We start from the raw sequence: 14364 nt of genomic DNA, 5'->3' as shown, positions 1-14364 counted from the left end.
TGCAATAAATAAATTAATAAATAAAACTCATCTCAATTCAATGAATTGCAATTAAAAATAATATATATTCCTCTGGCCTTCATCAGGTGGTAACCGCGACGGTATAGGAACTCCGAATCTCCTGACAGCATTCTCAGCAATTACTGCCATCCATAGTTGTTATCATCTCACCACGTTTTTGGCCAAGTAAACCTCTGGCTGGCTTTGGGTAGGATTGAAACCGCTATCTTCAGACAACTCTCACCTGGAACTATAGAGATTCAACATCTCTATCCACTGCGCCACAGGCCCCAAAGGGCGATCAGGGTTGAATTATTTGGTCTTATAAATCCACGTTTATTTATTATCTGATCTTCCATGGTCAGGTCTGTACCAAATAGTATATATATTATTTCATTGGAATTCATTATTGAGATGAGTATTATTTATTAATTTATTTATTGCGGACTATTATTCTCATCTTTATAGTGTCAGCCCTTACTGGATTTTGTTTAACACATATTCAATTTTTTTAAATACTGGTCTAATAGGCATTTTGTATTGAGTCTCATTTTAACTTTTAATCTAAATATCACTTAAATATGCAATCGTATATTCCATGCCAGCTAACATTGTGCCATTATTTGAAGACAATTCAGTTTAAAAATGCCTTTATGTATGCTTATTTTTCATGTAAGCCTCAGACACTTAAAAAAAAAAACTATCTTTGTTTAATTTAGTGAATATACCTTCCAGAGATGTTAGAGGATAATGATTTAAACCTGTCTAAAAATCAGCACATACTCTCATTTTTCAGTGTTTCTTTCTATATATAGTTAGAAAGGCACAAATCTGTTCATCCCTAATACAAATCTTGAAACATTTAGATGTATTTTTTATAAAAAGCACAAATGAAAACATCATTAAAAAACAATATTTGATGTTTTGAACTGTTATTTTTATTGTAGTTGTTATTGTACACTAAAAATTTCTAATTTCTCTTCTGAGGTTTTCAACCTTTTAGTTAATCTACAATTAATTACATTTTTCCATTCTTGAAAATATCTGATAATTTGTTTTTGAAATTTCTTTAAAATCATTCACACGTTATTTTCTAATGAACCAAAATTCAATTAGAATATATTGCACATTTTACAAAGACATTTGTTGACAATAAGATGCACACAGATATATAATGTGTATTTTCAACGATTTCAATTATTTTCAAATTAGATTTTAAATAAAGAGTATAATTAAAAGTATTAAAGTTCTTTCAATGTTTTTAGTCATATTATGTAACATAAAAATAGTTCAAATAATAACTCTCCAAAACGTTGTTATATATTTGTGTCAAGAAATACAACCATGGAAGATAATAATAATAATAATAATAATAATAATAATAATAATAATAATAATAACAACAGATTTTATATAGTAAAAGTTTGTATAACAAGAAATTGTTTATAACCAACCATACGTATCTGTTCTGAATTGCTAAGTAAAAGTTTTTATGTAAAATTCATGTTTTGGGGTGTTTTTCTTTTCCAGAATTTCATTTAAGTAATAAAAGAAAAAAAAGATTTTATGTTACAATGGTCAAATGAAATAATAAAATCTCAACAAATAATTTCTTCTAAAAAAAAAAACAGATTTCTTATCATCTGGAGAAATAGCTCAGTGGTAGAACATTTGACTACAGATTGAATGATCCCATGTTCAAGCCCGGGTATACCTCACCATTTTGTTTTAATTTTGTCTTAATAGTGAGTTCAATTTACGATAAAGGTACTATTTAAAAATCATTTCTTTGTTTGCATATTTTAAAGCTAAACATTAATCAGAAGGGATTCATCGTCAAGACCAAATATCAACTGACGTACACAAACAAATGGAATTTAATGAACAACATTATCATTATTATTTTTTTTGATTTTGAATTTGGTCAGTACTAAATACCCATTAAGATTAATTGTAAAATCACTCAACCATTCACAATTATTTATGTTTCAGTCTATTTTCCTTCTCTGCCATTTTTATATGCATGCAAATAATTGCAGCAGCATATTTTCTTAAAAATAATGAAACCAGGTTGACCTACCAATTCAAAATGTGAAAAAACTCACCCATACACATACTCCAATCTGAGGCCTCTATCAGGTCCACCTTGTCGTTTTTCTCCAGGCTTTATTTCACTTCGTGATAATTTTTGGAGAACAGCAGCATCCTCTTGATACACCTTACGGTCATATGTTGCTTGTTTTTCAACTTCAAGGTCAGAGTCAATGTCAGCAACTTCGGAGAGATCAGAGTCACTTTCTTCACTATTGGAGTCTGTAACTGAGAAAACACAAAAATATAACAAACATGAGGATAATTTGAACTTTAGATACAAGATCAACTTTACATAGAATCTACAGCAAGAGGAATGTCATGCCTCTGTTTTTCTTTCAAAAGAGCCTGGAAAGAAATGTTGAGGCGTGTGGTGAAAACCTGGATAGATGAGATCACTACCAGATGTCTCTAGTTTTTCCAACACAACTCTAATCCTGCACACAAGACTAAGACAATCCAAACGTTGCTGCTCAACAATGTTCCATACCACTAGTCGTCTGGCTTGAGGTTGCCCTCCTTACCCGACTGCAACTTGCTTAACTATTTCTTTTGGGGTGTGATCAAGGCCAAGACCAACAAGCACGCCTATAACATAGTTAATTCCCTGAAAGTTGCTATTGTGGAGGAATTAGTCATGGTAGACAATGACATGGTTGTCAAAGTGTGTGACTCATTTCGAGTCAGCTTTAAGAAGGTCGTCTCCACTAGTGGCGGTTACATTGAAAAATAATGTAGTACTTATGCTGAGTCTGACTTATTCCCTTACATATAGCTTACTTTATTACTATTTATGTTACTAAATGAAGTGTCAATTCTCTGCATATACAACTTTGGGTTTTATTTTCTTTTTGTCAAGTGTTGGATTTTGCTGCAACATCCTATATCTATAGTCCTATAATTTTTTTTTTTTTTGTGCGTATTATTACATTATCAAGTTAATAAGGGTTACAGGAAGGGGAATAAGGGAGAAATCTCTTTAGACCATGGCATTTCAAAGCTAAATGCTTCTTGTCAGAAGAGAAAAAAGAATCGGCATTATATAAATGTAAAAGCAAAAAGACAACACTGACTTCGAAAACATTTAGATTAGAAATGGATAGTTGGATAAAAATAATTTATATGGGCTGCATATGGGATAAAAGAGAAAAGAGACAGAAAAAAAACATAGAGTTTTAAAATATATATAAAAACTATATAAGAAAAGAAAATATGAAAAATTTGTTAAAATGTATTAAAATATAAAAGAAATTGCCAAAACTTAGAAAAAAAAAAAAATTTTAATTTCAATGAATTTTTTTTTCAATAAAGTTCTGATAAAAAAAATTATTGTTAAATATAAACAAAGATAAATTAAGTAGCGAAGTAGCAAGAGAAAAGTAAGAAAAGGAAAAAGAAAAAAATAAGAAAGTTCAAATATAAATCAACTCCAGAATAAAATGAAGTTAATATCCAGTATACTTGCATGCAGAATATTCCAGAAGAAAAACCTTAATGTTTGTAATGAATTTGAAAATGCATTGAAGAAGTAACTAAAGAAGTAATCCAAATAGAGGTTTTTGAATGAATAAAAACCTCAAGAAAGAAGTATCCACACTTCTTGTACATCCATTATTCACGATTCATTCACATTTTTTTGGTCGACACTAAATGATGCCAAAAGGATCACGTTACATCTTGCCATCAACAGATACAGATACCCTAACCCTAACCCTAACCCTAACCCGATACCATCGTTGTTTGAGGAAACTCACAGAAAGGAATAAAAGATATTTTCATTCACCTGCAAGGTTAGTGTGTATATAGAAAACAATACCATGAGTTAGAAATATGTATAATTGCTGAAGTTCTTTTGCCATTCTACACTCTAAACATTCAGACAAGTTTCTCCAAGAGAGTTCATCAGTTACAACAGCAAATGCTGAGTCTGACTTATTCCCTTAGATATAGTTTACTTTATTACTATTTGTGTTAATATTATTTTTATTTTTCCTACTGTAGATTGACCAGGTTGTTGAGACAATGGCTGGTACACATAATTTAGCACCATTCCAGACAATTTGATAAGTATTTTTCTCTTAAAGAATCTCAGTTACAAGAACCTCGACTGGAGAGGCTCTCTGTGAAAGTAAAGACACAGCAGCGATTTGGAGATAAAATGTCTGCTATAATTATGAGAGTGTACCACCAACATTTTATATTTGCACACTTTTACTTTTTGCTTCTATAAGCAATGTGATCACATGCACACATGTATTGATGGATTATAGTTACAAATGCTTGTACAACTATCCTTAAATACTCAGGAGTTAACTATTCTACATTTTCCAAGTAACAATTTCCAGGATTAAATTTGATGCACTGTTGTACTCCAAATCTGACACTTTGCTGTAAAAACTCGTAACTCTACTGTCAAAACTTGCTGCTCCAACATCCAAATCCAAACTGCCTCAGTCTCTGAAAAATCAACCTTTTTATTTAAAACTGGAAGCAAGATCACAAACATATAAAGAGAAGTAGTAACCACTGTTTTTGTTTTGCTTGCTCATGAACACTACAGGCTGCACAAAAACTGTGGCACAATGGGTGAGAAACCCTAACCCGAGGGAGCCTTAGCTCCCCACATTAATTGATTTGAGCCAGGCTAGTCTTGTACTTGTGGGAAGATCCACAGATACAAGCAGAGGCAGACATTTCAAAATGTCAGGCTTGTTAACTCCACAGTTTTACAATGACATGTGCGATCCAAGATTTTTTACATAACTGGGAGTGCAGTGTAAGGTCAGCGTTGCATGCTGACATCTGAATTTGTTAAACAAAACTTACTTTAAAATGTGTAGTTCTTTCTCTCTTTTTCTTAACTTCTCTATCTTTCCCTCACTCTCTTTCTCTTGAAATGAGAAAAGAATTGTATTGTTTTAAACAGTCAAGGCTTGGATTTCATGCATGGCAGATACATAGCAGTTTTGTGGCTGCCATTGTTGACACACATCGGGTCAGTTTAAATATGCTCCACCAGTGTTAAAAGAACACTGTTATTTTGCAATTATCCTTCTGAATATTTTAGGATTATCATCAATGGTGTGCTATATTTTTCAAATAAATCTGCTCGCATTAGTATTTGTGTTAAATGTACAAAGGCTGATGAAGATTTATTTCTTATGATTTTTACCTGCAAATCAGATTGAAACCCATTTACTATTTGATATCTCCCCTGGAACTTTTCAATCACTCAGTTGTCTTCATTATCAAAGTTCCAAAAGACTTTGGGTGTCTCTTTTCTAGTGCATGTTTTATTAATATTTAAATGATGATTGGAACATTTCTCAAATGAATCCTGTGTTGCCTCTGGTATATATGATTGCTTAATCACATGTGTTGAGAATCCTATACCCCTAAATTCCAACAGCAAAAAAACAAAACAAAAAACAATTAGCATTTGTCCAACTCTGAAACAAAAGGTGTCTTTAAATCTACTAGCAGCTGCTGTAAGAAAGTTATAAAAACTGTATTCCCAACTTGGTAAATCCGGAGTTGCCATGCAAAAGCTGGGTTTCCATGAGTTATGGAGAATAACAAACAATGACAAGATGTAAAACATCTCTTCCCAATTATCGTTAATGGACTAAAAATAATTTCCTCAGCATCTGATAAAACCAAACTTTTTACAAAAGATTTGAATCAAATTCTGCCCTTTGCAACCAGAGCAACCTGCCCCCAGAATGCCTTATGATGACTGCAAATACTCTAAGTGATATCCATATACCATCTCATGTCTGTATTGAATAACATGCCCTTCAGGCTGTTTAATGTCTGGGATGTTGCCAAATTTATCAGGAACCTTGATGTTAGAAAGGCAACTGATCTTGATTAAATTAAGTCATTATGCTTTAGAATCTGCAGCTGGAACTAGCTCCTATCCTTATAAATCTGTTCAATTGTTGTTTAAAATAAGAATGATTTCCATATCCTCAGAATAGCCTCAGAATGTCATTGCTTAACCTTACTCGTTCTCCCATTTTCTCCATTCGCTGAAATAGCTTGTGGTTAAAAAATGTTAACTAAAACACTGCTGCCAAAACCGCACTACTCTGAATCTTGATGCTCTACTATCAAAACTTGCTCTTCTTACATCCAAATCAATAATGATCTTCTCTGAAAAATCAGGCTTTTTATACTCAACCTGAAGTATCTCATTTGCATGTCATGTGACAACATTACAAATATATAAAGAGAAAGGCAGCCATTGTTTTTTTTGTCTACACAGCACTCCACAGGCTGCACATAAACAGGTTTGTCCTAATTTTTAATTTTAAAAAGGCCAAGGAAATAATTTTACCAGTGAGGATTATTACAAGAACCCAGCTCCCTTGGCTGACAGCTTGGAGGCAGGTATGTTTCGCCTCTGAGACTGCAGCCCAAAACTGAGTTCTTTCTCTAAACCCTGGGAGTAAAAGGGTGTCACTTCATTAAAACATACTATCCCCGACTTAAAAAACACCAATGAATTCAAACAGGTTGATAGAAATAGATTAAGTGATAACTGATTTTATTATCACTTTTATAAAGTAAAAAAGAAACTAACAAAAATTTATACATGAAGAATATTTTAAAAAGCTGGAACTTAAGATTTCTGCTACAAGAAATAAAATGACGGTGATAAAAATTATTTTTGAAAGCATGACCACCAGTTTCTGTCTTCGATTCATAAACAGTGAAAGATTTCTCTCTTCATATCAATTTGTTTTACAAATATTTTTACTTCCAGCAAATACATATACAGTAACTCTCGGACTCGTTTAATATTGTACTAATACATTATTGCCCAAGCATTCCCTAAAGTTTAAAAAATATACAATCTTACCATGTTGCGGTTGAATATCGCTGTCAGTGTTTACAAGATCCGGTGATACTAACTTCCATTGAAATACTGCATGATCAGCACCTCCAATGGTGATGACCCATTGTTTGTCATGAGAGAAACGAACATTTGTCACATGAGCAGAATGACCATTATATTTTCGAAATTTGGATCCTGTTAAGAAAAAAAAAAAGAAATGTTTGTAAATTTAGAATAGTTTAATCTAATGTATCAGTAAGCAGTATACAAGTTCAAAAGGAAGAATTTGGAAGAGATTGATGAAAACTAAATATCTCCATTCTATTAAATAAAATATACTTAAATTTGATAAATTTGACCAAATCTCATTTATAGTTTATGCGAATTCTCATAAAAGTTATTTTTGTATAATGGCTTGAAAAATGTTTAAAATGCAGAAGTCAAGTATTATAGTTCAATTGTGCTCTAAATAGAAACATTCATTTTGAACGTGCCTATGTCTTATTGAAGAATCTATTGTTGATTTTGTAGGACATGCCTTTCTGCTTGTGCGATGATAAAACATCTGAAATGCACTTGTGATGTAAGGCTCTATATATCTTTAGTCAAAGACTGATTGTTCCTTGTTTAATTGGATTATTTCAATTATCAATTTTCAATACTTATCGGGCATTTCGATACAAAACTTTTCTTAGAACACTCTCAGACACATAAAGTACGTTTGTGTGAAATTTTTAAAACAACGGCCAAGCTGTTTTAGAGTTCATAGGAAACTCACTCACACACACATAAAGTGCCTTTCATATTAAGGTTGTTCCAAAAGTAAAGTCTCCTATTTTCTTTTAATGAGTTGAAGAGCTATGAAGACATGAGTAATAACATTAAACCTTTTGTGCCTCAAGAATTTATTTTTCTACATAGTCACTATCACCCTCACTGTATTTTTTCTACATAGTCACTATCACCCTCACTGTATTTTTTCTACATAGTCACTATCACCCTCACTGTATTTTTTCTACGTAGTCACTATCACCCTCACTGTATTTTTTCTACGTAGTCACTATCACCCTCACTGTATTTTTTCTACGTAGTCACTATCACCCTCACTGTATTTTTTCTACATAGTCACTATCACCCTCACTGTATTTTTTCTACGTAGTCACTATCACCCTCACTGTATTTTTTCTACGTAGTCACTATCACCCTCACTGTATTTTTTCTACGTAGTCACTATCACCCTCACTGTATTTTTTCTACATAGTCACTATCACCCTCACTGTATTTTTTCTACATAGTCACTATCACCCTCACTGTATTTTTTCTACATAGTCACTATCACCCTCACTGTATTTTTTCTACGTAGTCACTATCACCCTCACTGTATTTTTTCTACGTAGTCACTATCACCCTCACTGTATTTTTTCTACGTAGTCACTATCACCCTCACTGTATTTTTTCTACATAGTCACTATCACCCTCACTGTATTTTTTCCAGGAATTCAATGATGCATGTCTGCTTCTGATGCACGTTCATGAATGGTATTGCTTTTTTAGAATCTCACAGCAAATATCTGCAACAAAGATGAAATTTTCAAATCATAAATGCATAAGTTTAGTCATCATAACAACACAATTTGCAATCCATTCAGGCAGAATTAAAAAATAGGAAGTGTTACTTCTGGAATGTCCTTTGTATATAAGGAGATATTCAATAACTATCAGTGGAAATAATTCTTGAGTGCCTCACAACACACACAGTTCATCCAACATTCAAATAAAATATAACACTTTGTTGTTGTTGTTGCAAAGAAATAAAAGGGAACACAAAACCTCAGCTCACTGCAGCAGCGTTGTCGTCCATCGGTACTTTCCGTAGACTCGTTTTCACGTCTCTCCCCATCTGCTCCAGTGGCCTGTTTTTATAAAAGACAGAGTCCTCTAAATTTGCAAATGTGCACGAGAGCACATGAGATTCTGTAAGACTTATTGTTATATAAGGCCACAGGCGCCATCTTGGACCCTTTTCAGCATTATGACGCTGCGTCAGCAAAGCGCACACCAAGGCCGTTTAAGAGGTAAGCCTGCGTTCCCACAATTTTTACCACACTCCCCCCTGATATCATCATCACAGAGAGGGCAGAGACGTGGTGACCTTTTTCTTCAGGTGCTTCTTCGGAGAGGGGGACCGGGGGCTTTGTCCTCGCCTGTGATTTCATCCTTGGTTTCAAGGTCAGTGAACCTAATGCTGCTAATCTCAGGGTTGCTGTCCGATGAAGTCAGTGTAACTCAGAATGATGATTCACGGGTCTCAGATCCAGTCTCGCTCTCATCGCCGAGTGGTGGCTGCACTTGTGATGTTGATCAAAGGTCCTTGATGTGACGGGGTACCCCGTCAACCCGCACTAATTGCGGGCTGATCACTTCAGTAACACGCCCAGTTCCATAGCATGTGGTGCACTTGCCGCAGAGGTTCTCAACTCAGATGACATCCCCTCTTTGATACTCTCTCTTGTCGCCTCCGGCTCAGGCAGTGGGCTGGTCTCCATGCATCTCACCGACGTGGTAACTGTGCAGTGTTTCAGCTGGCACGATATAGGGTGAAATGTCATCCTTAGGGGTGACATTATACCAATAGACCGCCTCAGGTACCATACACACCTTCCTAGCTGCGATGGTCTTGATGGTCCTATGGTTTCTCTCAATGATTCCATTCCCGCTAGGCACATGGGTGCACCGAAATCGCAGACGTATACCTCAGCTACCCTCTGCGAACTGTTTGTAACTGTTCACTTACAAAGGCGGTGCCATTGTCGGTCAGAATCTCAGAAGGGGAACCATGCTCGAGAAAGACACTTTCCAGCTAACGGACAACGGCGGCCAAGTCCCGCCAGTGAAAGGGCCGCCACAATGCAAATCTAGATGGTCCACAATCGATGAGCGTCAAAAAATGCACGCTGTTACGTCCATTGCAAGCCTGACCCAATTTCCTCCCACACTCAGTTTTCCCTTCTTCCACCAGACGGGTGCTGGGTCGATCGACTGGCGGGTTTCGCAGCTCCTCACAACAGATTTCACGTCCCTCTTTGACACATAGGGGTCAACCAGCCTGGTAAAGTAAAGGGTTTGGTTTACACCGGGGTGCTCGCTTTGGCAATGGACATCAGCAACACGGCCTGGGCTAAGTCAACATCCTACTGCGGCGCAATTCACAGATCCTGGTTCGTCCACTTCTTTTGGCAGGTCCAGCCTACAGCATGGGACTCTGGTCAGGTGATCCGCGTGATTCTGACAGGACTGCACCAGAGTCACATCTACAGCCAGGTTGAATTCCTTGGTGATCTCGGTCAGGGTTGCAAATCGTCTCCGTATTAGCATTTCAGCCAATGCCTTCCTTGTCATCCGTACTTTCCCACTCAAGGCATCAGTTATCCACCGATGCACACACGTAGAGTCTGTGATGATGTGTAGCACTCTGGCCTGCCACTGAAGTGCCAGATTTACCCCTTTGAGTGTAGCATCAAGCTCAGCCAGCTTTATGCACCCGGCATCATTTTCCAACCGAAACTAGCAAGCATCTTCTATCATAAATCCATCGATCGCCAGAGCAACGCCAAGGTTGAGTGAGCTGGCATCCACACAAACTGTAAACTCGCTCCCGTCAAGGCACCAGCTCTCTCACACGAGGTTGTCCTTGGTCACTCTGGCCACAGTTTCCACCAGCATACTTCGCACCTCATTGTCCCATCCCATTGACATAGAAGTTGAACGTTGCTTTATGGCCCCCACTCGGAGCCACCCACACCCTAACCCTAACCCACACACTGGGAAGTGGCCCACTAGTTTTCTGCAGATGGAAAAAACGCTTCGACGCGTGATGCTGGATGGAACTTCCAGGATGCCACCACCTCTTCCCCAGCAGAGTCCATCTGCACTGTCGCTCACATGCAAGCCAAGAACTTTAGCTCCATCTTGCAGGCGCTCTGGCTACTTGCATGGCAGGTCGAAGCTCTCAAAGTGTTCTTTCACTGCCTGGGCAGACATGAGGCTCTCGTTCACAAAAATGTCGTCAATATACAATGAAGTCGCCTGTTGCACGGCTTCATCCTGATGCTGGATCGCCTGCATAATTGCTGTCATAATGTTCGAGGCCACGTTCAGGCCGAACCCCAGCCTGGTCAAACAAAAGTCCCTTTGATCTCGACCATCTGGAACGGCCACAGCGATTTCTCAACGCGTATCTGCAGGGAGAAGCAACGCTTCGTTGTACACCATTTGCTCCTCATTCACTCGTTTACCTGGTCCCGTGCAGCAACGCAATAGTGACTAATGTGCCCCATTCATTCACATCGGTAGCAGATGACCCCTGGTCTCGGCTCTTTGCAGTCCTTGAGCAAGTGAGGACCCTGGCACCAGAAGCACTGAGGCAAGGTCACCCTTATCTTCATCGTGCATCTGCTGGTAAATAGTGAGGGCTTCCCCCTCTAAGTAGAGCGGCAGCAGGGTGACCACGTCTTCGATTTTTTGCAACCTTGCCACCATCTTTAATTTTTCCAGCCATTTAATTAGGTCACCCTACCCAGTGAAGCGTCTCAACATCTGAGTTGAGAGTCTCCAGTCAGCCATGTTAACCTGCTTGACTCGTCGAAATAGCTTCTAGCGTTATAATCAGGATTCAGTTCTGGGGTTTGGGAAGGAGTGAGTCATTCTCTCGACAACAGCACGTTTCTACCCTCTTCTTTTCCAATCGACCACACCTGGCCTCTCACCACCAATGTCACACTGCACCATCCGAACGTCAGCAATACAAAATTCTTTTCAAGAGAAGATGTTCACGACTCTTTTCTCTCTGCTCCCCCAAGGAATTTTTCCCTGCTTTTATATCGTCCTATCTAGAAAAAAAAAGGAAGAGACAGGAAAAAAATAATAGCTTCTCCCATCATGCTCTGCCTTTCCAAGATGCCCTTCGCGTATACAAATGCGCTGACCATCCTTTCCTTCTTCTTTCCCAAAGAGCGATGCAGATACGCCCGGTACGTTTCTTTCTTTTTTTTTCTTTTCTAACCATATACCCCACACTTATGAAATCAAGGTTGTTTATCAGAATTTCTTAATGGATTGATGATGAAGGTTGGTTTGCATTTGCCAATCTCTAGTTTGAGGCATCAATAAAATAATTGCTCATTTTTTTCTTGGCTAAAATGAAAGCTATTCAGTTATTAATCTTTGGTATGAGAGGAATTTATTGCAATTCAAGTTTTCCTCCAAATATATCTACCTTGTGTCACACTTGTTTAAATGAGCCAATTTACATGCACAAATGGCACATTAAATTTTCGTCATACAATTGATAATGGAAGGATATTGTAGGGGTTGCCTAAGGTTGATAATATGTTTTAGAAATTGTTCATGTAAGTGCTGTGTTATTTGAATTGGTAAGTTTTAGAAAATAAAACAACGCAGATATATATTTATTTTTTAAAACCAATGTACTTTTGATACAATAATGTCTTTTTTAGGAATTAAAACAGTTTTATTTATTTTTCATTTTATTTCCTTTTGGCATGCTACCACTAAAAAGGTTCAGTATGAGCTTTCAATGGTAATTTTTTTATATTTTAACCAGGCAGATAACACTGGTGCACATAAAATGAATTAGATGGTTCCTCAGTATAAGTGTTATTTGAATTTGTAAACAATTGCTAAGGTGCCTCAGTGAGGAAGGCAGGATATATATATATATATATATATATATATTAGTATTGGGACGATTAATCGGAATCGGAACTTTTTGAGGTATCAGAATCGATATCGAAATTATAATTATATAAAAATATTATAATTTCTGATTCCAAACCAATTCTTTAAAATTTTTAAATAAAAAATGAAACAAGCAAAAATTGTTTTTTTTTTTTATTAGAAGTGGTTCCTTTACAATATAAGGCTGAGAAGGGTCACAGGTGGAGTTATAAATATTATGTACAGATTTAACATTGATTAGCAGAGTTGAATTTATTTTATTTATTGGTTATTTATAACTTCCCTATTGCCTTTGTAATCGTTTAGCATCTATTTTCTAAAATGTCTATGTGCCCTCATCTGAGGGAGTTCATATGATTATTAACAAATTTTAAATACTCTGAGAGGGTGTTTTTAATTTCGTTGGCGCCAGCTGTACATTGGAATGTTTGTCATTGGTGTCTTCTGAAATTATTAAAGTTTTATGGCACCTTTTTGGACAGAAGGAAATTCTCAGACTCTCCAAACCTAATTTAATTTGTTTTTATTAGTTTTTATTGCAAGCAAAGTAAATATTCTAGAGGTCACTTGCCTATTCAATATCACAGATTTTACAAAGCATTTCGCACCTATTTAATAAATGGCCATATGGCGTCTATAAGAGAGTTGGGACTTTAATATCAAAGATTTAACATGCTTGGAATTTTTTTTCTGATGCTCGTTTGGTACCCGGAAAACTCATGCCTGGAAAACTCGTCCCTTTTTGCTAGGTAGGAAAACTGGTCCCTTATTAAATATATATTGATTGAAAACACATTTTATGACCGTTCTTTAAGGAGATATTGTTTTTAAAGGCGACTATACACCCATATAATATTTTTTTAAAATATTTTTAACTCTTGTTTTAAAAAAATAAACTTAATTACGGGGTCAAGACATGAAAAACTAAACCATATATTTATTTGAAAAGATACTTTAGTTTTAACACTTTTTGGGTTATCACGAAACAAAAATAAAAGAAAGAAAACTTAAGTATTATCAAAGAAAGCAATTATTTTATTTAGAAGAATTAATTTACTTTAAACGATTCTTGTGTTATTATGAAACAACAAAAAAGAAAACACGGTACTTATGTATTTTTGGTACCACACTGAAATAATAATGTTATTTTGAAAGCCATTCTTAACATGGGAGGGAAAGGTATCGTTTAAAACCCATTTCGGGGACACTTTTGCAGTATGCAAACGGCGGCTATTGTAAGGGGGCGATAACTCCAATTTCTTCTTGGTCAAATAATGCGGCAAATAAGTAACAAACAAGACTTCCCCACCCCCAAACACAAAAAATTTGAAAACCAAAACATTTATTGTATAAAAATGTATCAAAATATAATCGTAAAAACATTTATTTAAAAGTCTGCGTAAGAAAATATAATTTTAATAAAACAATTTAGTAATGAAAGCAACATCAGATTTTTATAAAGTAAATTTTTTTTTTTTTTCGAACAAATAGATAATTTAAATGAAACTTTTTTGGGGTTTGTATTACTGTACACATAGATTCGAAAAAGTTGTCAAAAAACAAATATAGAACAAATAAATGTTATCAAAGGCAAGATAAGTTACTTTTCTACCTAACTGGATATATTTTTTGTGTTTTTATTCAGTGTAACATGTTTATTCAGCTCGAAAAACATG

General features: G+C 35.8%; 1 protein-coding gene across 6 annotated transcripts in view; it reads right to left on the bottom strand.

Moving 5' to 3' along the window:
- Window positions 1-14364, bottom strand: part of LOC145256392 (echinoderm microtubule-associated protein-like 6) — a 902875-nt gene that overhangs the window by 454538 nt on the left and 433973 nt on the right. For all 6 annotated transcript variants that reach the window (XM_080115242.1, XM_080115245.1, XM_080115243.1 and 3 more), the window contains 2 exons: window positions 6956-7126; window positions 2106-2319 (listed from right to left, as the gene is read on the bottom strand). In XM_080115242.1, coding sequence (XP_079971368.1) covers window positions 2106-2319; window positions 6956-7126 — 385 coding nt within the window. The remainder of the gene's footprint in view (window positions 1-2105; window positions 2320-6955; window positions 7127-14364) is intronic.

The sequence above is a fragment of the Euprymna scolopes genome, chromosome 32, assembly GCF_053919585.1.
Source record: "Euprymna scolopes isolate OS-2025 chromosome 32, ASM5391958v1, whole genome shotgun sequence".
NCBI classification, from domain to species: Eukaryota; Metazoa; Mollusca; class Cephalopoda; order Sepiida; family Sepiolidae; genus Euprymna; species Euprymna scolopes.
The sequence above is the reverse complement of the archived record's forward strand: the minus strand, read 5'-3'. Positions and strand labels throughout refer to the sequence as shown.